The sequence below is a fragment of the Acinonyx jubatus genome, chromosome A2, assembly GCF_027475565.1.
Source record: "Acinonyx jubatus isolate Ajub_Pintada_27869175 chromosome A2, VMU_Ajub_asm_v1.0, whole genome shotgun sequence".
Lineage (NCBI taxonomy): Eukaryota > Metazoa > Chordata > Mammalia > Carnivora > Felidae > Acinonyx > Acinonyx jubatus.
This window is the reverse complement of record NC_069383.1, coordinates 48,933,486-48,954,853: the sequence shown is the minus strand read 5'-3', so window position 1 is coordinate 48,954,853 and position 21,368 is coordinate 48,933,486. Positions and strand designations below refer to the sequence as shown.

Sequence of the window (21,368 nt, the reverse complement as noted above, 5' to 3'; positions counted from 1 at the left end):
GGTTACTGAGTGTGAATTACCCTATTTTCTATTTCTTTTTTTGTTGGCTTTTGTTTTCAATGCTGGCGATAACTTACAATTACAAAACAGCCAAAATGATCGCTACTACATCTGATGCTGTTTTATGCCATGTGGTCTTTCCTCTTTTGCTTTTTCCTCTGTCGTGGGGAGGAGTTTGGAGCAGTAACATACCTCCTAATTTCAGGGGTGTTAAGGAACCACGACTTCCATAATAAGGCACCACCCACCTGCCACTCTCTTCCAAAAACTCTCTCCGTGGGGCGAAGGAGGGAACGGGCTGCTCTAGCGTCTCTGACCATCATGTTATTTTACTTTGCTTATTTTTAAAAGTTTATTTTTTGAGGCACCTGGGTGGGTGGCTTTGTCAGTTGGGCGTCCGACTTCGGCTCAGGTCATGATCTCATGGTTTGAGCCCCCCATCGGGCTCAGCGCTGACAGCTCAGAGCCTGGAGCCTGCTTCAGATTCCGCGTCTGTCTCTCTCTCTCTCTCTCTCTCTCAAAAATAAACATTTTTTAAAAAGTTTACTTTTTTAAAGTAATCTCCACCCCTGACGTGGGGCTCGACTTCACAACCCTGAGGCCAAGAGTCGTATGATGATCCTCTAACAGAGCCAGCCAGGCGGCCCTCCGACCATCATTTCAAAGGGACTAAGTAGTGTAACTGGGCCCCTCCCACCCAAGCCGTAGAATCTCCGTCCTTTCTCAGCAACAAGCATCAAAATGGTTTGAGGCCTCCCCAGTTTTAAAACATTTATTTTTACCAATTCATCTTCGTTAGTCTCCCATTCCTCTGAATATTCCAAACACGTTTGTACTGAACGAGAAAGACCATGGAAGATGAACGTGTCACGGCTAATACATTGCTTGCTGTCACTGAATAAGTTGAGGCCATTCAGAGTACTTCAGAGACAAGCACTCTGAGTTGTTTTCTTCCCGATCATATTGCCACTGACCTCGATCCCCTTGGGCCAAGCCAGAGGATAAAGGCAAATCTTTGAGAACCCAATTCGCCCCTGGGTGTTTGCCAGAACTTCACCATCTCTTTCTCGAGAGGTTTCAAGGGACCATACTACACGCTGTTTGACATTCAGCTAGCATCAATCAAGGGCACGGTTCGTGGTCCCAGGTGCAGCCAAGTGAACTGACCCACATGGCGATCAAGTCCAAGACCTCAGTAACACCATGCTGTGGTCACTGGAGCTAACTTCAAGCCACAGAATTCCAGATGAACCCAGGGGAAGACGGTTTACTACGAGAGTGTGAAGAATCAGTACGCAGAGCTGATTCTGTTTCGTATCTTTCTCTGTCAATGAGAAGAACCAACGACAACTATTAATTGGGCACCTGAGTAACTACGTGGTTTATTACGTTAATAAAGTCAGGCCACTCAGAACACTTTCTAGACATGACCTTGACACATCACTCTGAAGGAGCCATAAACTGCCATCTTCTGGAAGACGACAAAAGAGGCAAAACGTTCTGAGAAAACACCCGTTTGCTTTTCAGTCCTGTCATCTTTCCAAAATATACAATTATATAATAGAAAATACAGACAAAGTGAAGAGGAATTCTGGGAGGCTGTGAGATGCTATTTTTAAGAGGCACCACTACCGTGAACATGAAGCTCCTTTCAAGTTTATATATAGCATAATTCATTTTCCAGTTTGGTCTCCTTACTGGATAGAACTAAAGGGACGATGCTCCTCAGTCTGCCACATCGATAGCTTTAGCTCAAGGGCTCCCACGTGGCAAAGGACAAACTTTCTAGGCCTGGCAAACCTTCCTCTTCTGATGATGCCGGGAAACAGTTCTTTGTTGGGAAGCAGAAAAGGGAGGGGGGAAGAAAAGGAATCCTTTTTTGGAATGTGTGTTACTGATTCCTTTTTGGAAACACGGCCCTATGGATTACTTACAAATATGTTAACTGGGTTTATTTAACTTTTCATTTGCTCCGTACTCGCCCAAGTGTCACGTATTAATTACCAATGGCGTCCGTATGCTTCCATAATGCACACTTCCTACGTAGCTATCCCAGAACCTCTGGTTTATTTTTGAAACGATTTTTAAAATCCCAATTTTTGTATCTGCAGTTACTTCATAATTTTATGGTTTTAGTTTCCCAAAGGGGCTTATTCCTCTCCCAGGGGGGAAAAAACAACAAAAAAAACAAAACCCCAAACCCACGAACCCTTCTAGGCTGAGGTGGCATCGTCCACAGGTTGTGCAAGGAACCCATCTAGCTTGTCACAACCAACTCCAGGCCCCTTGGGCAGTTCACGCACAACGGAGGTGCAACATTTTCATTTTATGCTTTTAACAGTTAATGATTTGTCAGGTTTTGTTAGTCTCGAGAAAATAATTTCTTTTAGGTGCAACGTAGCATATTCTAAATCACACACGCGTATGTTACTGAAGCCAAGTGGCTTTACTCGAACAATGTTTTCAAAGACTATTTCTTGGTAATGGCAGTGAAATACTGTTCACGGCACCTGCGTGTTCTACCAGAATGAACTTGATCGAGTTGAATTTTCGGGAGACTTTCAACACAATAATGGTCTAGAGCTTTATTTTAGAGAGTAGCCACCGCCGGCGGTGGTGAGGGGGCCTGTTGAAGACACAGGGTCATAACTGTGTCCCCAAACCATCATCCAAAGTTGCGTGACTGACAGCGGTCTTTGTCATTGTTAGTGCACCCGAGGTTAGCCTAAATAACACCACACGGTTCTGCCTGGTGGCCAGAAACTAGCCAACAGCAGCCAGTGGAAAAGCATGTTGCGGTCCTTTCCACCGCTGAGTTTAAGAGTCAATGCAGGGGCGCCTGGGTGGCTCAGTCGGTTGAGCGTCCGACTTCAGCTCAGGTCATGATCTCACGGTTCGTGAGTTCGAGCCCCGCGTCGGGCTCTGTGCTGACAGCTCAGAGCCTGGAGCCTGTTTCCGATTCTTTGTCTCCCTCTCTCTCTGCCCCTCCCCCATTCATGCTCTGTCTCTGTCTCAAAAATAAATAAACATTAAAAAAAAAAATTTAAAAAAAAAAAAAAGTCAATGCAACTGCTTTCCAGTCAAGCTTTGTGACTGAAATTTTAACTACGCAGTTACATAGCCTGTGACGTATCTCACACAGAAAACGCCTTTTTCGCTATTTGCTACAAGGGAAATCTGTTTTACACGTGTTTTTAAAAAAATTATTTGGGGGGCGCCTGGGTGGCTCAGTCGGTTGGGCGACTGACTTCGGCTCAGGTCATGATCTCACGGTCCATGAGTTCGAGCCCCGCATCGGCCTCTGTGCTGACAGCTCAGAGCCTGGAGCCTGTTTCGGATTCTGTGTCTCCCTCTCTCTCTGACCCAACCCCGTTCATGCTCTGTCCCTCTCTGTCTCAAAAATAAATAAATGTAAAAAAAATAAGTAAATAAATAAAAAATTATTTGGTATTCCTTGTTATTCTGGTAAGTCTGAAAAAAAAATGTATCAATTTAGAAACTAAAAACTCCCCCCAGACCCAGGTTGTAAAGAGACATCTTAGCTAGTAGACAACGGCAGGCACTGTCTAGCTACTTTATCTATTTTAGCCAAAGTTATTCGACAGGAGGAAAAGCGAGTTCTTTCAGAGCGACTTGCTCTCGGGCCTGGCACCATCTGGAACACCTTGGCTGACCTTTTTTGCCGTTAGGGAAAAAATAATAATAGTAATAATAATTGGGTACCTGCATAGAGACATAGCACGTCATGGCATTGTTAAATCTCAGATTCCTACACAGCTGTCCCCCAACCAACTTTACTTTCTCGGGGGTCGTTTTGTTTTGTTTTGTTTTTTTAAGAGTATGAAACACATCTGCGACCTGATAAGATCAAGCCAACTCGTGGCTGCTCTGATGGATATAAATTAACACCAGCAACCAGGTTCCCGAGGAGGAACTAAGTTAACTCTGGTGGCAAGGTGCTAGAAACCTCTCCATCCCCGGCACCGGAGAGGCTCCAGCCGCCTGACGTTTCTCCCTTCCTGTCAAATACCACTCCCTTCTTAGTGCATTTCCAAGACGTGCGCAGAGAGATACTGTACCTCGGTTGTCCTTTTAGCAGGAACACATTAGCTTAAAGCGTTCCCATTTTCCTGCCGAGTCTGTCTGTAATGCTGTGCCACTGGATGTGCCTGGGGATCATTTTAGTCTGAAAAACCGGACCCACATGGAAAAGACATTAAAACAAGTTTGCTGCCGTGATACCCACGAAGATGAAAGGGCCTCTCTGATTTTCATATGCTGTGTTTCAGATGGGAGGGAAAAGAAAACGGTTCTTTGGAAACGCAGGCATTTGGCCGGGCGACAAATTCATCAGGTGTTAAATCCCCATCACCTTCGCGGTAGAGGCGCACCTCGTGTCTGTTTGTTTATTCGTGTTTCCAGTGGAATCTGCACCGTTTTCCCGGCTTACAATACATTGCTCTCTTTAGCATTCGTATTTCGGTTCTGGTACTTGCTTCCAAAGGAAAATTACTGAGACGTGTGCACTGATGGGTGTTGGCATACAAGTGAGCTCTGGATCTTGGCTTGAAGAGATTGCATTCTTTCTGGGGGGCTAAGGGGGGGGGGGTGTGGGCAGCAGAGTCGTAATGTGTGCCCTTTAAGACAACTTTATCTTGTGATCTTTCCCGATTATTTTTTTGGCCGGCGCAGAGACCCCTGCTGGGACAAAGAAAAAGCAACACTGACAGGGAGCCAAAGCCTCGCCGTGAACGGTTTCTAGCACGAGGTGAAACAGGGCTGTCAAGACTTTTAAGATGTCTTGTGGGAATTCTTAACAGTGGACATATTATTTTTATTGGGTTTGATTAAACAACGCAGTTCATAGCAGAGATGACATTGAGATGTATAACTAAGCGGGCAGGGTTCAGCAGGGCATTGCTAGAATGGCAGGCCTCAAAAATGGCTTCTTTAGCGAGCGTGAGTTACAGGTACCTTCTGTCGCCGCGAATAGCACATCTGAAGGTAAGCAAGCTGCCATTAAGTCGCTGCGCATGATGGAAACCGGGTCTCTTTAGAGGCAGATTGTTTTATTTGACCGTACTATTGATTTCCTCACGGTGCCTAAGAAAGTTGAGGATAAGGGATTCCACTTACTGTCCATCTTCAACGGAGAGGAAATTCCAGAGATTTTCGCACTCAAAGGACCACATGTATTTACTTCCCTTGTTCTTCAACGGATTGTTTACAGCAGAGGAAACCACTATTTGCTCGCTCAAGGAGGGGGTGGAAATTGTGGGGTCTTGCCTCCTTACTTCTGCCCGGGCCCCAAGTCGTCTAATGGAGGCAAACACCCGGTGCAATGCACAGATCTCGAGCGTGTAACTGGTAAGTGGGATAAACGTACGCCTCTGTGTAACCAACATCTCAATCAAGACACGGAATAGGTCTTGATTCTAGAAAGTTCCAGAGGTCCAGAAAGTCCTCCTGTGCGTACACCCCTCTCTCCACTTTCCTGGGGTCAAATACTGTTCTGATTTCTGTCACCGCAAACCAGTTTGCTTGTGCTTGAATTTCCTGTGTACGTCTTCGTGTCTGCCTCCTCACAGCCGGTGTCATGGTTTTGAGATTCACCCCCGTTTTTTGGCGAAACATTACTTTGTTCCTTTATATGGCTAAGTGGTATTCTACTGTATGGACAGATCACAATTTGTTTATCCATTTACCTATAAGTGAATTAAAAGTTTGGGGCTACCGTGACTAAAGCCGCTCTGTACATCCTTGTACTTGTCTTTGGTGGACGTGTTTCCATTCCCCTTGGGCAAATTCCTAGAGTGGGATTGCCCGGCCAACACCGTTTTGGTTCTGGAGCCCGGAAGAAGCCCTGTGATCTCTGCAGGTCTGGCCCTCCTCAGCCGGTGGAGAGGCAGTGACATCTGACGCTCTCTCCCCTCAGAGCAGCTTCGAGGATGTTCTCTGCCCTTCATGGGAATGAGGGCAGGGAGTTTCCAACATGCTCTTGTCAAAATTCATGTGGTCCTAAAGGCTTTGGGATGACCTTTATGTGGCCCTATGACCTAGACATATCTTATCAGTGAAATGTTTAGACCTTCCACATCTTAAAAGGCACTGAAAATGGAAAAGAACCTCAAAGAAGGTGGGGCCGAGGGATGCCCACTGCCTGTGGCTGCAACAGTGGTTGGGCCTATGCGGGCATATTGGGCATATCGTTCAACAAGAAAGGGCACAGAGCTCAACAATGAATGTGTGCATCTGTTAGAAACATCCAATATTCCATTTTTTTAGTGCTTTGAATTTCCACAATTAAAAGGGTTATTATTACTTCACTTACTAAAATAACAAAACAAGGGGTGCCTGGGTGGCTTAGCTGGTTAAGCATCTGACTTCGGCTCAGGTCATGATCTCATGGTTTGTGGGTTCGAGCCCCACATTGAGCTCTGTGCCGACAGCTCGGAGCCGGGAGCCTGCTTCGGATTCTGCGTCTCCCTCCTCTCTCTCTCTGCCCCTCCCCTGCTTGCGCTCTCTCTCTCTCAAAAATAAACATTAAAATTAAAAAAAAAAATAACAAAATAAGATATGAAAATCTGTAAACCTGCTAACTCTTTGCTCCTGCCATCCTTGGTCATAAGATGGTTTATCTCAAATGCTCCTGTGTTAATACCATATTGGGTCATTTTTGTCTCCAGATAGGACCCCCGCGCCCCTTCCTTGAGAGAACGCGCCCATGCCCAGAGCAGGTCATTAGCAAATACCACCTGTAATGCACATTCCTGGAACCAGCCTTTTCTGAGGTTAGTGCAGACCAAAAATAAACACACACAGGCAGTCCTGGCCGGGGCCGGCGAGATACTGTCTGCCCGAGAAGGCAGGGTTCAGTTAAGAGCAGAGAGTGTTTTCTTTGTTTTGAACATGCCATGCAGCCACTTTGAGAAGCCCTAACCCACCTGCCAGCGTCCGCCATTCCCACCATAGACAGCCAACAGTTCCTGAACACATTGGGCTTGTTTACCGGGGCAGAGCATATTGCTGCCGAGGAGGGCACTTCCAAAGCCAATGTCCTTTCTAAACCGGTGGCTTAAGTAGAGTGTTCACACAAGTGGTTCTCTCCGTCCCTGTCTCTGTGTCATTAATCTTCCCAGTGAGGTGGGCATTGCCTCCAACGTGCAGACCCGGAAATGGAGAAGCGGGAAAGTTTAAGGCCAATTCTGTCTCAAGCAGCAGAACCAAAATCTGAATTCAGATCCGCCTGACGGCCTGAGGCTCTCACCCCTTTACTTCCACGTTCCCTGAGGTTTCAAAAGCGACCCAGAGAACGCCAGATACACTATGATGTGTTTTGTCAACATACCCAAGTCTGATTACGAATTCCCCAAGCTGACACTCCAGAATGATCATGGAGTATAAAACTGTCTGCCCCAAATCACTTTCCCGCTGATCTCACCTTATTCCAGCTCCTTCGGACTTTACATTTGACTTACAATATCTAAGACATTTTGTGGGTGTGACTACACAGCCCAGAACTGTGCTAAAACAGCACAGAGGGACTGACGCCACTGACGCCTCTTGTCTTGGTCACTCCTGAGAATTTAGGGCATCTGCGATTAAGTCATGTTCATTATGTGTCCGTCCTGCATGTGTACAACTGCTTTCTACTAAAAGATGGAGGTTCTAATCCACTAGGGCTATGGCTTATGCTTTTCTGTATCCACAATACCTGGCACAGCACTTATAAAAAGCCAGATACTTAGTAAATTATGTCAAATGAAAAGATGCCCAATCCACAGGGTGCCTGGGTGGCTCAGTTGGTTAGGCGTCTGACTTCGGCTGAGGTCATGACCTCGTGGTTCGTGACTTTGAGCCCCACTTTGGGCTCTCTGACAGCGTGAAGCCCGCTTCAGATCCTCTGTCCTGCTCCCTCTCTCCCCCACTTGCTTTCTGTCTCAGAACTAAACATTAAAGAAAAAAAGTAAATAAAAGAAAGAAAAGATGCCCAATCCTAGTGCCATGGAAAACAGTGGCTATGCCATTTGGGAACCACTTGAACTTGGTCAAGTTATCATTGAAGTGAGGCTCAATTTCTTTTGTCCTTAAATTGGGGTGAATTTGTCCTTATTCCCTTAAGGAATAATTAATTGCTTTATTCCTTATAAGGAATTTGTCCTTAAATTGGGGGTGAATTTCTTTTGTCCCTAAATTGGTCCTTAATCATGGTGAATATGAACGCTTTTGTGCACCATAAAACGCTATAAAGATATAACCCATTATTATTATTATTACAGATCACCATTGATTTGATGGTTATCTTCCAGTCACGAAAGAGTTTTGTTTAGGAACATTTCTTATTGAGCTGTGGCGTTCTAGAAGAATAATGAAATACTTCCTCACTGTTGCCATCCTTACTCTGCCAACACTTTGAAGGGCAAGAGGAGACTCAAAACAAGGGAACGGAAGCAGAATTAGCGTACGATTGGGCCATGACCCTCAGGAAGCAGGATAAAGGTTTTACAAGTCAATCAGAAAAGAAGATGGAAGAACAATCAGACCAAAGTAGTATATAAACAAACAAGCAAAGCAGCCATGGGCCAGGAAAGGGTGTGTTAGTGACCCTGAACATAACGCAAGCCAGATAATGCGGCAACATCTTGTCTTTCTCCAGCAACAAGACGGCACTTGTATATGAAAGGGAAATGTCAATCAAGGCCATTTTCTTTCTTTCTTTTTTTAAAAATTTTTTTAAGGTTCATTTATTTTGGAAGGGGAGAGAGAGAGAGAGAGAGACAACGTGTGGGTGGGGGAGGGGCAGAGAGACAGAGGCAGACACAGAATCTGCAGCAGGCCCCAGACTCTGAGCTGTCAGCACAGAGCCTGATGTGGGGCTCGAACGTATGAACCGTGAGATCATGACCTGAGCTGAAGTCAGAGGCTTAACCGACTGAGCCACCCAGGTGCCCCAAGGCCATTTGCTTAATAGGAAGATTTGGGGAAATGTTTCTTAGGCACTGTCTAGATAGTCAACTCTTTAGGGCAGAGCCTGTCCATGAGAAAAAGCCACTCATGTGGCTTCAGGAATTCATAAATAGGCCACGAAGTTCAGTCATGCTGAAATATTTCCCGTTGCTTTTCTCATTTTCCACCATTAAGCAGAATAGATTTCTTTCTTTGAGGTTTTTCTTTCTATTTCATCCTCTTCCTTGGATGGGCAGGGGGAGGTATGTTAGTTTAGACCTCACCTTAGTCATCTCAGAGGTTTTCTGTCTCTCTTAAGCCTACTTCAGTTTATTTCGTCTTCCCAAAACGGCAGGCGTGGGGAGAGTTACCTCGAAGCCATTTATTTATTTTTTTCAAGATTTTATTTTTAAGGAATCTCCACACCCAACTTGAGGCTCGAACTTACAACCCAGAGACCAAGAATCCCATGCTCCACTGACTGAACAGCCAGGCGCCCCCACCTCAGCTCCATTTAAGTAGTTTCTAAATGTCAAGCAAAATTTTATTAGTTGTACAAGTCTGTGTTGTAATTCCCATCCTTAGAGAAAAATTAGTACTTTCTTAAAAGATCTGTTGTGTATCAGTAACTCCTGGAAGTTTAAAAATCTTATAGTTTGAATAACTTATTGCAAAAGCCACAAAGGAATGTTAAGGATCTACTGTAAGGCCATACAGCAGGAGACACAGGAATATAAAGTGAAATAACACAACATAAAAACTCAAATTAGGCATTAATACACATAATCTGTGACTTCACAGTCATTTTAGGGAGCCTAAACAAGAAAACAAAAAAAATGGGTTTAATTTCCATGGGCGCCTTTCACTGGTTTAATATTTGCATTCTGGCTCCCGTTTCCTGAGTGGGCCAAAATATATATACAAATATTTTCCAGGAGAGACTATGCAATGCTATTATAACCAGAAATCCAGCCAACTCTTTCTGTGGCTTCTCCCTCCATTAAGACATAAGCGAGCATCTGTTCAGTCCCATTGGACCCATCTCTGGAGTTCTATCAAGTAGACTACAGTAACCTTTCTCCAGGCGAGGTGGAAATATGTTAACCCAAGCGAGAAAACACACGGCTGACAACTAGACAGATCACATTTTAAAAAGTAGTTTCCCTGGGAATGCAGGCTGGTGCAGCCACTGTGGAAGACAGTATGGAGGTTCCTCAAAAAACTAAAAATAGAACTACCCTACGACCGAGCAATTGCACTCCTAGGTATTTATCCACGGGATACAGGGGTGCTGTTTCGAAGGGACCCATGCACCCCCATGTTTATAGCAGCACTATCGACAATGGCCAAAGTAGGGAAAGAGCCCGAATGTCCATCGATGGATGAATGGATGAAGAAGTGGTACGTATATACAGTGGAGTATTACTCAGCAATCACAAAGAATGAAATCTTGCCATTTGCAACTACGTGGATGGAACTGGAGGGTATTATGCTAAGTGAAATGAGTCAGTCAGAGAAAGACAAAAATCATAGGACTTCACTCACATGAGGACTTTAAGAGACAACACAAATGAACATAAGGGAAGGGAAACAAAAATAATATAAAAACAGGGAGGGGGACAAAACATAAGAGACTCTTAAATATGGAGAACAAGCAGAGGGTTGCTGGAGGCGGTGTGTGTGGGGGGGGGGATGGGCTAAATGGGCAAGGGGCATTAAGGAATCTACTCCTGAAATCATTGTGGCACTGTATGCTAACTAATTTGGATGTAAATTTTAAAAAATGAAAAATAAAACAAGTTAAAAAAAAAAAAAGTAGTTTCCCAACTTGGGCTATAGGTTAGAATTATCTAGTTCGGGAGAGCTTTTAAAAATGCCCAGTGTCTGAGCTGCACCCACCAACTGAATCAGAGTTTCAGGGATGGAGCCCAGGCAAAAAGTGGTTTAAAAATCCTTGAGGTTGGGGCACTTCGCTGGCTCAGTGGGTAGAATAATGTGACCCTTGATCTTGGGGTAGTGAGTTTGAGCCCCATGTGTAGTGTAGAGTTTATTTAAGATTAAAATAATAATAATAATAATAATAATAATAATAATAATAATAACAATAATAATAAAAATAAATAAATAAATAAATAAAAATCTTCCAAGTGATTTTGATTTCAGCCTGATGGAGAATCACTGTTTTAAGAGATTCAGTGGGAGGGGTGCCTGGGTGGCTCAATCGGTCATGATCTCACGGTTCATGAGTTCAAGCCCCACGTCGGGTTCTGTGCTGACAGCTCAGAGCCTGGAGTCTGCTTCAGATTCTGTGTTTCCCTCGCTCTCTGCCCCTTACCTGCTCATGATCTGTCTCTCTCTCTCAAAAATAAATACACATTAAAAAAAAATCAAACAATTTCAATTAAAAAAAAAAAAAGGAGATTCAGTGGGTAGATATGGGGGTGCTGGGGAGGGGAGAAATTACTTTCTTAACGAATCTATAGACACTGATAACCAATACAATCTGCAAAAGTTAACCCAGGCCTTTCCTACGGGATGATCTCACTCCTCCCAGAAAAGATAGTTAAATTAATTTGAAGAAAAGAAAATTCACTAAACTCTTTTTTAGGGGGGGAAAGGAGCCATCAGTAATTCTGTCCAGATCTTCCAGTTATATGCACTGAATAGTTGTTTTAGTTATAAAAGTAAAACGGACTCAACTTAGTAAATAGGGGGAAAAAAAAAGAAAGAAGAAAATACCACCCATTTTCCTGTCATTTTAAGGTAACCACAGTTAAGTTTTTTTTGGAGTAAAAAAATAAAATTGGGACCATGCACATATGGTTTTGTAATCCAATAATGTGAAAACCTTTCCTTGTCATTACACAGTCCCCCACAACACTGCTGTGAATGACTGCCGAGCAGTCCATTGTTTGAAACGGCCATTATTTATTGGTGACTGATGTTTGCTTCAGGTTTATTCACGGACACAATTAGGACCATGATCCCTCCGACACGAAGTATGATTAGCCTGATAACTACCGAAAGGCTAAACCATTGGTATAACACGTAAACAGGTGGTGGGTGGGGTGGGAGGGTCTTGATAGGTAGCATTTGCCGATTTGATCAGTGTAAATACTCCCACCATGGCCAATTTCAAGATCGTCCTTCTACCAACTGGTTTGCCCCCTGAACATGGAACAATTGGCTCTCTGGAATCAGCTCCAACTCATCCTTCAAGAAAACCCTGGCTAAACTAAACTGGCCAGTTCTCCAGTTGTGACATGTTGTTTGAATGGTACAGTGGAAGTTCTGTGGATGAAGGTGAGCCGTAATTACAGTTATCTTAACACTCTGTTGTATTTTGGTTTTGGAGCTGTCAGGTTAGTAACTGGGGCAGCTAGATGGCTGAAGGTCTAATAAGAGTTCTCTAAAAGGTCTTAATATGGAAAGTGCTAGTACACTGGAAAGACCACCTTTTTTTTGAATAGACGGACATGGGGCTTTGCGAAGTTAACCTTATCATGCTTCTATGTGTTTAATCTGTATATGGGAATGATAATGTTGTCTCAATAGAGGTGGTGTTGGGATTAAAAACCTCATTCATAGGGCCGCCTGAGTGACTCAGCCGGTTAAGCATCTGACTTTGGCTCAGGTCATGATTTCACTGTTCGTGGGTTTAAGCCCGCATCGGGCTCTGTGCTGATGGCTCCCTCTCTCTCTGCCCCTCCCCCACTCGTGCTCTGTCTCTCTCAGAAATAAACAGTAAAAAAACAACCTCATGCATAAAGTATATAGTAAGCATATAATACAGTCAGCACTCTATAAATGTTAGTTGTCTTTCCCCCTTAGTGATCATACTCTAGATGTTCTTCTATGACAGTGTGAATTCTGTTGACACTTTATTTGCAGGGAATTTAATTAAGTTGATCTTTAAATTATATACCTTTATGATTTAAACCAGGGATTGGCAAACTATGACCCGTGGGCCAAATCTGTTTTTTTAATAAAGAAGGTTTTACAGAAACTTTCAGTTTTAAAGGAACACACCATGTCCGTTCATTTATGGAGTTCTCTAGCTCAATGGCAGAACTGAGTAACTGAAACAGAGACCCCGTGGCCTACAAAGCAGGAAATATTTACTATCTGGTCCTTTACAGAAAAGGTTTGCTACACCCGTGATTTAAACCATTCTAACCTTTCCTTAACTGAATACTTTCTTTTTCATAATATGCATCTATATTTAAAGAAAACAAAACAGAGAGAAAATGAAAAAGATGAGGAAAGGAAATTTTCCTAGGATTTAGAAATTGCAAAATAAATATTAGGTCCAAGAGCACCGGAGGAATACTTGAAACTGTAGGATGAAGCTCAGCTCTAATTCAGTCAAGACGGTATAGTTAAAAGAATATTTTATAAGTGAGATTTTCTACAAGGGGATTATTACTCCTGGACCTGGAATACACCTTGAATGTATATGGAACTTGGAAGAGTGAATTTAGGAGGCAGAAACTTGGAATATTATTTATAACTTGGCCATGAAAGTGAACGAAACCACATTAGTCAGGCAATACAAGCTGATCTCTCTAACTACAGGTAAAATAACATTTCAAACGTTGAAAAATGTACACATTCAAAACTGTACAGGGTAGGGGTTTAAGCAACCATTTCCCCTAATTTTTGATGTTTACACGGAATGTTCTTCAAGCAGCAAATAAGTTACCAGTGATTGTGACAGACTGAACATGACACGTCTTTACCACGACATAAATTAACTCTCTCAGTGGGAAATTGTTAAAATAGGCAAGCTGTCAGAAAGATTTCTTTATGTCTGAAGGAAAGGAAATGATTCCATTTCTTCCAAACATTCTTACATGAACAATAATAAACTCTCACTTTTAAACTGCCTATTTTCATGGGGTCCTACGGCACTGGTTACTAATTGGGGCAGTCATGGTTATCTGCTGTTGGCCACGAATCAGTCCACATGAAGTCAGGTATAAAACACTCTCCGGTATAAAACCGCCCCCATAATTCATGTTATAAATGAATAAATATCCATAGAAACACCCAAAAAAGAGGATCGCAGAATTACACTACGCTCTCATAGCATTTCTTAGATTTACACAAAGATCCTGGCAAGTAAATCTTCACAGAATAAAATATGGTGGCTTATCTAAAGAAGGGAAATAGGGTGGCTTATTAAAGAAATGGGCAAGTACCCAACACATATGAGTGACCCTGACTCTGTTCCTGAAGCAACGAGTTGAAAACTCCAGACCACAGAGATGAACATTTATTGGATGCCGGGTGTATACGTAGGCTCTCACATTTAACACACACATACCTATATAATGGGTATTATTAGTGATCTGTAAAGGGAGACGTACAGGTGGGAACTCTGATGGGTCCGCCTCAAATGCCCTAACTTCGAAATGCTTAATCCTGACAGGACACAGGGTATCTGTTAGCCATGAGCCCCCCAAAACTGCCCTTACAAAGGAGGTCCCATGACCAGAGTCAACTAAGTTTGGGAAACTTACTAAATCTTTCCCTTGGAGAAGAAAAATATATATTAAAGCCCCACATTAAAGAAATCAGTCTGCCTTGGTTTAACCCATCAACTTCCCCCATCTTGTTAGGAAATGCCTTTCTTCCCGCTACTATTTCGTGAAAGTCAATATTCTGAAACACACTTTGAGAAATAGCACTGTAGTCCCCTCCCTTGCTGGGAGACGGCCGAAAGAGAAATCCACAAACTGTGAGAGAAAATAAACATTTTTACCCACAGTCAAGGGGGTGATGCTACAGAGATGACGGTGTGATTCCAGGTGGCTTCTCTTTGCTCTTAGGATCAACCCATGGTGCCCTGGCTCCTGTCCAAAGCCCCGGCCTCATCCCACACTGGTCAGCGGGCCTATTTCAGTACCTGGGACCTGCCAGGCACCTCCTCATAGAACTTCTGTAGAAGGTTGTTCCCTGGCTGGACGTTCCACTTGAGTCCTGTTTATCTTTCAGGGGAAGCATTTTCTCCATTTCTGTCTGGGTGCCCTCCTATCACTGAGTTCTATATAGCACTTGTCATGGTTACAATGTTCCATTTATTTAACGCCTGCCTAAACTCCCACTGTGGAGAAGGAGGAGGGAAATATATCGCAGGGCGATCCCAGGACGCCCTCTGGTCTGCCCTGCCTCCAGGCAGAAGGGCAGTCTGGGAAAGAAGTTAAAGTCAGGGAAGACACACTCAGAAGCCCGGTGGTCACGGGTCCAAATTCCATCCTGCGATTTAGCTTTATTCACTAATAAAGTGGATTTTGATCTCTCCTTGGGTGCCTGTTCTACTTTTCCAGTTGCTTCAACATTTGGGAGGGGAAGACAAGAGTGTGCTTCCTCACCGCCTACAACGCCCACATCTCCCACTAGGGCCCAACTGCCTGCAGGATGCGGATAAGGTCTCCTTTGGCTCGCTACTTATAGCTCAGTGTCTGGCAGGTAGAAGGCACTCTGATTGGTTTTGTTTTTTTACATTTATTATGGAAAATGTTTAAAATAAGCAAGCATAGGGAAAATCGTATAACGAACCCCTGGGTAGTCATCAGCCGATGCCAACAGTAATCAACGTATGGCCATCTTGTCTCATTTACTCTTCCACCCGACCGAAGCCAATCCAAGACACTGTGTCAGCTCATACGTCGCAAATGGTAAAGGCTTGAAAACATATCTATAGAACCATTATCACCTACATACTCCCAGTAATTCATAAATATTTCTTCAGCGATAAACAGAAGACTAAATCAACAAACTCTACAGAGACCAGTAAAGGGTCAAAGACGGGGGTGGCTCTGAATCATCATCTGTCCTCAGCCCCCTCCTGCCCCCCAGCATATCAGACCTCAACGCGCACGCACACATTCCACACGCTCTTCCCCAGTGACTCCAACCCCGCCCCCAAGATGGCAGGGCCAAGCCACTCACCCGTTGGGGTGCTGCTGCGGAACGAAGAGGAGGGGGTGATGGGCGGGGTCACAGGAGGGGTAAGGCTTCCACTGCTGTGGCGTGGTGGAGTGGACACATTCCCTCGAGACACCGAGCTGGACAAGGTCAGCGAGAGCTTCGGCTGAATCTTCTTCTTCAGGGACTCCTGCTCTCGGCGGGCAGCATCTGTCATGAATCTGAAGCAACAACGGAGGGTGAGCAGCCAGGACCATTTATGGAGTGTGAGGAATGAGGACGGTTACCCGGAGTTGGACAGATGCCCCACCCTGGGAAAGGGGCTCATTCATAGGTCTCGAATCTCAGAGACTCACAACAGATTCCCTTCTCTTACACGACGGAATGATCTCTAGCTCAGCGTCTTCAGGTTCCTCACGGGGGGCGGGGGGGCCCGTTTCTTCCTGAGGCAAACCCTCCTTGTGGGAAACGTGTACACACAGACTATGTCTGTACTCAGGGCAGTGCCTTTGGTGACAAGACTTCCTCTCTCTTGGAAGGTCCTCTCTTGTCTTTCAACTCATAGAAAGCCCACCCATTCTCACAGTTCCCCAACCTTCCCAGGGGGAAAGGGCTTCCTTCATCTGTAGATTGGTAGAATTTACTGTTCATAGCACTTCACTGCCACCTCCCATCTATGACCCCCTGAAAATGGATTCTTTTTTTTTTGGTCTTACTCCAGTTCCTCATACTGTTATTTGGGATTTGAAAATTGTCTTGGCAGACGGAAGGTCTTGTCTCCCTAACCGTTAGCTGAAAGGGAAGGACACCCGTCCCCACAGATCGCTGCCAGCACACCACCAAGTCAATCTCAGTCAACAGAGTGAGTAAATCTGCCCAAAGCAGATTCACGAAGAAGGGAAGAGAGCAGTACAAGGAGGAAGATCACAGCTGAAGACCTGTTTATATTGTGATTTTATTACTCATAAAGGGAAAGGTGACTTTCCTGATCATTTCACTTTGGAAACGTCAAAGTTATCCCTTCAACCCCTCTCTTACGTTAGTAATATTCAAACTTCGTTCTTTTCTCACTGTATAACATTTCATAAGTTCACGTAATACGAGATTCAAAACAATCTACGAAATGGTATCTGTCGCTTCAAGAGCAAACTATTTTTTGGATTATACATTTTTTTTTTTAAGTATAGGCTCCATGCCCAATGTGGGTCTTGAACTCATGACCCTGAGATTAAGAGTTGCATACTCTACTGACTGAGCCAGCCAGGTGCCAGCAAACTTTTTTTTGGTATTACCCGCAGGTGGGGCTTTGTCAACTGCATTTTTTAAAATTGTGGCAGAGGGGCGCCCGGGTGGCTCAGTCGGTTAAGTGGCCGACTTCAGCTCAGGTCATGATCTCGCAGACCGTGAGTTCGAGCCCCGCGTCGGGCTCTGTGCTGACAGCTCAGAGCCTAGAGCCTGTTTCAGATTCTGTGTCTCCCTCTTTCTGACCCTCCCTCGTTCATGCTCCGTCTCTCTCTGTCTCAAAAATAAATAAACGTTAAAAAATTAAAAAATAAAATAAAATAGAATAGAATAGAATAAAATAAAATTGTGGCAGAAAGCCTAGTGCATAGAACACATGAAAGCTTTTAGGCAATACAATAGGCACCTATGCCCACTGCCTTGGCCAAGAGGACCTAACCAGGCCTCTCAAGTCCTCCCTGTACCCCACCCCCATCATTACGTTCCATTTTAATACAATTCATCATTAATTAATTCCATCGCACTTAAACACAGTGTTAATTACCCAACACATTTCACATTCTGTCTACAAAATTTCTTAGTATCTGCCTTCATTACACTAGGGAGTTTTGGAAGTCAACAGATAGTCCCCATGCCTGGTTAAAAAGCTTTAAACACTCAATGAAACAATATTACAGTATTGTTACAACATCTTACAATGTCTACTTTTGTACTTGGAACATGCATGGCTCATTTCTTGAACGGCCTCTGCAATACAATAAAGATATATACTAAACCAGATATTTATGACGATCTGAACGGTAATAAAGCTAAATGCTTTGCCTTGAGCTCTTTGGTTTTGTGCTACAAGATGGCAATGGTTTAAAAAGAAATGAAGGACAACGCAAAACAGAATTGTTTGTGCCTGGTATCCAGTGCTCATTTACTTTCAGATGCCAAAGTTGGCTCTATTGTTCTTAAAACTGCTTCCCCACCCCCCTCAGAAACCTCTAGTCAAAATATGGACTCTCAAAATATGGCAACTACTCAAAACAAGGAAGAAAAACAAGTGCTTTCCTCTATTATTCTAAGTAGAATTACTAAGTGGCACAGCACCAAGCTTCTCGAATGGGGGTTCACAGTATGCCCAGGAGCGGGCACAACCACGGGACGGACATGCTGCTTCCTCTAGAAAGACCAATTGTTCTCCATGTAGGGATTTCAGGTCAGTTTTTTAAATGGTAAAAAGAAAAGAGACTTTTTGAAGTAGACTCTATGGAGAGACTCTATGGAGTAGAAGGTAAAATGTACATCTTGCACCTTAGTTAGGAGCATGGGACTTGGAGCCAGGCTGCATGTGTTACTTTCTTTTTTTTAATTTTTTTTTTAAGGTTTTATTTATTTTTGAGACAGAGACAGAGCATGAACAGGGGAAGGGCAGAGAGAGAGGGAGATGCAGAATCGGAAGCACGCTCCAGGCTCTGAGCTGTCAGCACAGAGCCCGACGCAGGGCTTGAACTCACGGACCGTGAGATCATGACCTGAGCCGAAGTCGGCCGCTTAACCGACTGAGCCACCCAGGTACCCCTGCATGTGTTACTTTCTATGTGACTTGAGGCGAGGTTGATAAACCTCTCTAAACCTCAGCTTTATTCTCCCTAAAATGGGACTAAGGACCATCGGCAGAGGGTTAAGACACATCTCTTCCTTTTCTGCAGGAGACTCTGATCTTTGGTTAGCTCAGATGGTAGGCCAACTATGCTAGTAGGCAAGCACTCCCTGTGATCACACTGACCCCCGATTGGTAAATCGCTTCTCGACTGGGAGGAGTGAGAAACCATTTATACATTCGTGACAGGAAGCCACAGCTCGGGCTTCCTGCGTGCGGTGATCTTGTATCTAGACCATTCCGGTGGGGAACTGAGGAGTATGCCCGTGGAGGGTTATGGGACTTTTGGCTCCTCTTCTGCCAGGGCAGCCCCCACACTTGCCCGCGGGGCATCCTGACTCCCTGCCTCTGTACAGACCACTGTGTGCCAGCGAGGACTCCACAGAAGGCCCGATGCTGTCCTGCTGGCAAGCTGTGGCCCTGCCCGCTGTTCCTCTGAAGAGACCCAGCGCCCACTCTGGCTTCCGGTCGTCTTGAGAGTCTGAGCGTTCATCATGGGAGAAAATCACCCACTAGCGGACAGGATAGCACTGACTTTAGGAGTGCCTGTCATACAGGAAGTGGCTCAAAACACAGAAGCTACTGTGATACGGTTTTAGCTACACATTCGGTCTATCTTACCTAACTCCCAAGTTTCTTGCGGATGCGTTGCACGTTCGTAGGTCTGAGCTTTTTGTGTTTGTGCCTGACGTATAGAACGGGCTGTGGCTGGGCTGATGGGGAATCAGCCCAGGGAGTGCACATACAGCATTAGATGGAAACTCTTGTCAAAAGAGGGAGGGAGAGAGGAGGGAGAGAGGAAGGGAGGGAGGCGACGGGCTTCTCGGTGTCTTCTCTCACCCCAGTTAAATAGTATCAATAGCTCATGCTTTTTATTGTACAATATTCTCCTAAAGCTCAGGCATGAAACAACAACCATAAAAAACCACAACAAGGTGCACACATACCCCCCTCCCACCTTCACCCCCACGTGAGTTTGGTCAGCTATGGACAGCAATCTATTTTCGGCTTATACCTGCTAAGTGCTTTCTAGAAGTGAGAACGAGACATCATGTTAAAAGCATTAAACATGAAACCCATAAAGCACTTCTGCCAACCTTCTTCTCCCTCCCTCCTTGGATTGGTGGTTGTGAACTTGCTTGCAGCTATACTCATAAATCCTGGCAACCCTGCCATATTAAGATACACAGCTGCAGGGTTTATTCCCGGTGACGACACACACGCGCACACGGGTGTACAAACGCCTTGGGAGCATTGGTTACGACTCACCAGTTTCTCACTGGCAATATTGCACTGCTCCTCTCTCTTATCAACCACGACATCACCTATTTTTTGAGACTTATGAAACCCTAAAGTGTTAAAGCAACGTTCCACCAAGATGGCCGCTTGTCAAAAGATGGGCAGATTCCCAACGGCAAGGAATCACTCAGGGAGACGAGTTCATAAAGAACCTGATACGGCAGAGGAAGGCCGTGAATACAGTCAGGGGCTAAAGACTCATTGGCTTTGACCAGAAAGCCAGACAAATCCACTTCCCACCTTTGAAGGCAGCTGCACTCTGACAAGTGTCCTTGAAGGATCACAGCCCAGACCTTTCTGTGGTCCATCTTAGAAATGTCCCCCTGTATTCCCATTGCTGACAGGGAATTCCAACTTGGGAAGTCATACCACCCTGTGGTCTGGTGAGTTTTTCTCAATGGGTTTTGACGTGATGGGTTTTTCACCTTTTCTGACGCCTTCAGTGATAGCTGCCAACATGGGGGTCTTCGAGCTGGAAGAAACCTAGAAAAGACAGATCGCCTAGTCTAACCCCCTCATTTTTCACATTAACTGGGAACGGAGGTGTCGCGGCCTGTTTAAGGTCACTTTGCTGGTGAGGGGCAAAGAGCTGGCAGCAGAGAAATTCAGCCTCAGCGCTGAATCAAATGCTCCTACTCTGCCAGGCTGCTATGGGCATATCAAAGAACCCTGAGCTTTCTGGTTTTTGCTTCAGAGCCTCGGTCTTCAAAGTTGCAAGGGCTTATGGAACCAGAGCTTGGGGCTTGGGGAAATGCAGAGGGAATCCCTCTGGGGGGTTCCATGTTGGAAGTGAGGTGGCTGGGAGAATAGAAGGCTTCACCCCTCCATGTCAGCCACGTTCTGCTGTGTGGGGCTCCTTGGCTCCCGGGGGCCCTGGATTTGTAACCTCACCAAGCTGTGATGTGGGGAAGCTGGCCGTGTCCACCTCCTTGAATTCTTTCTGCTTTGCAATGGGAACTGTTCTAATCTTGTAGAAGTTGTGTGCTATTGTGGGCTCACACAGCTCATCAGCTCGTGAGAGCTGATCATTAAACGTTCAGGGGTTCTTGTGAGCCAGCTGTGCAACATACCCATTATTAAAAATTAAATTATACGAGCTTATAATTAAACAAGTATATTTTTAAAAGGTAATACACAAAGCCTATCAGTTCTTAATTATTTTATTCCATTTTACTATTATCTATGTCGTTGGGGTCATTTACATTAATATCCTGTCTGCTATAATTTCCTTCTAATGATAATGGTGCTCCCATACACCTCTTCCCAACTCTGTTCAATGACATCATGTTGGTAGCTTGAAACT

At 44.6% G+C, this 21,368-nt stretch overlaps 1 protein-coding gene across 1 annotated transcript in view; it reads right to left on the bottom strand.

Annotated features, from left to right (window-relative positions):
* The window catches only part of JAZF1 (JAZF zinc finger 1), a 332,500-nt gene that overhangs the window by 29,835 nt on the left and 281,297 nt on the right, over positions 1-21,368 (bottom strand). The window contains exon 3 of the mRNA XM_027075172.2: positions 15,901-16,097. Within this exon, the coding sequence (XP_026930973.1) occupies positions 15,901-16,097 (197 nt within the window). The remainder of the gene's footprint in view (positions 1-15,900; positions 16,098-21,368) is intronic.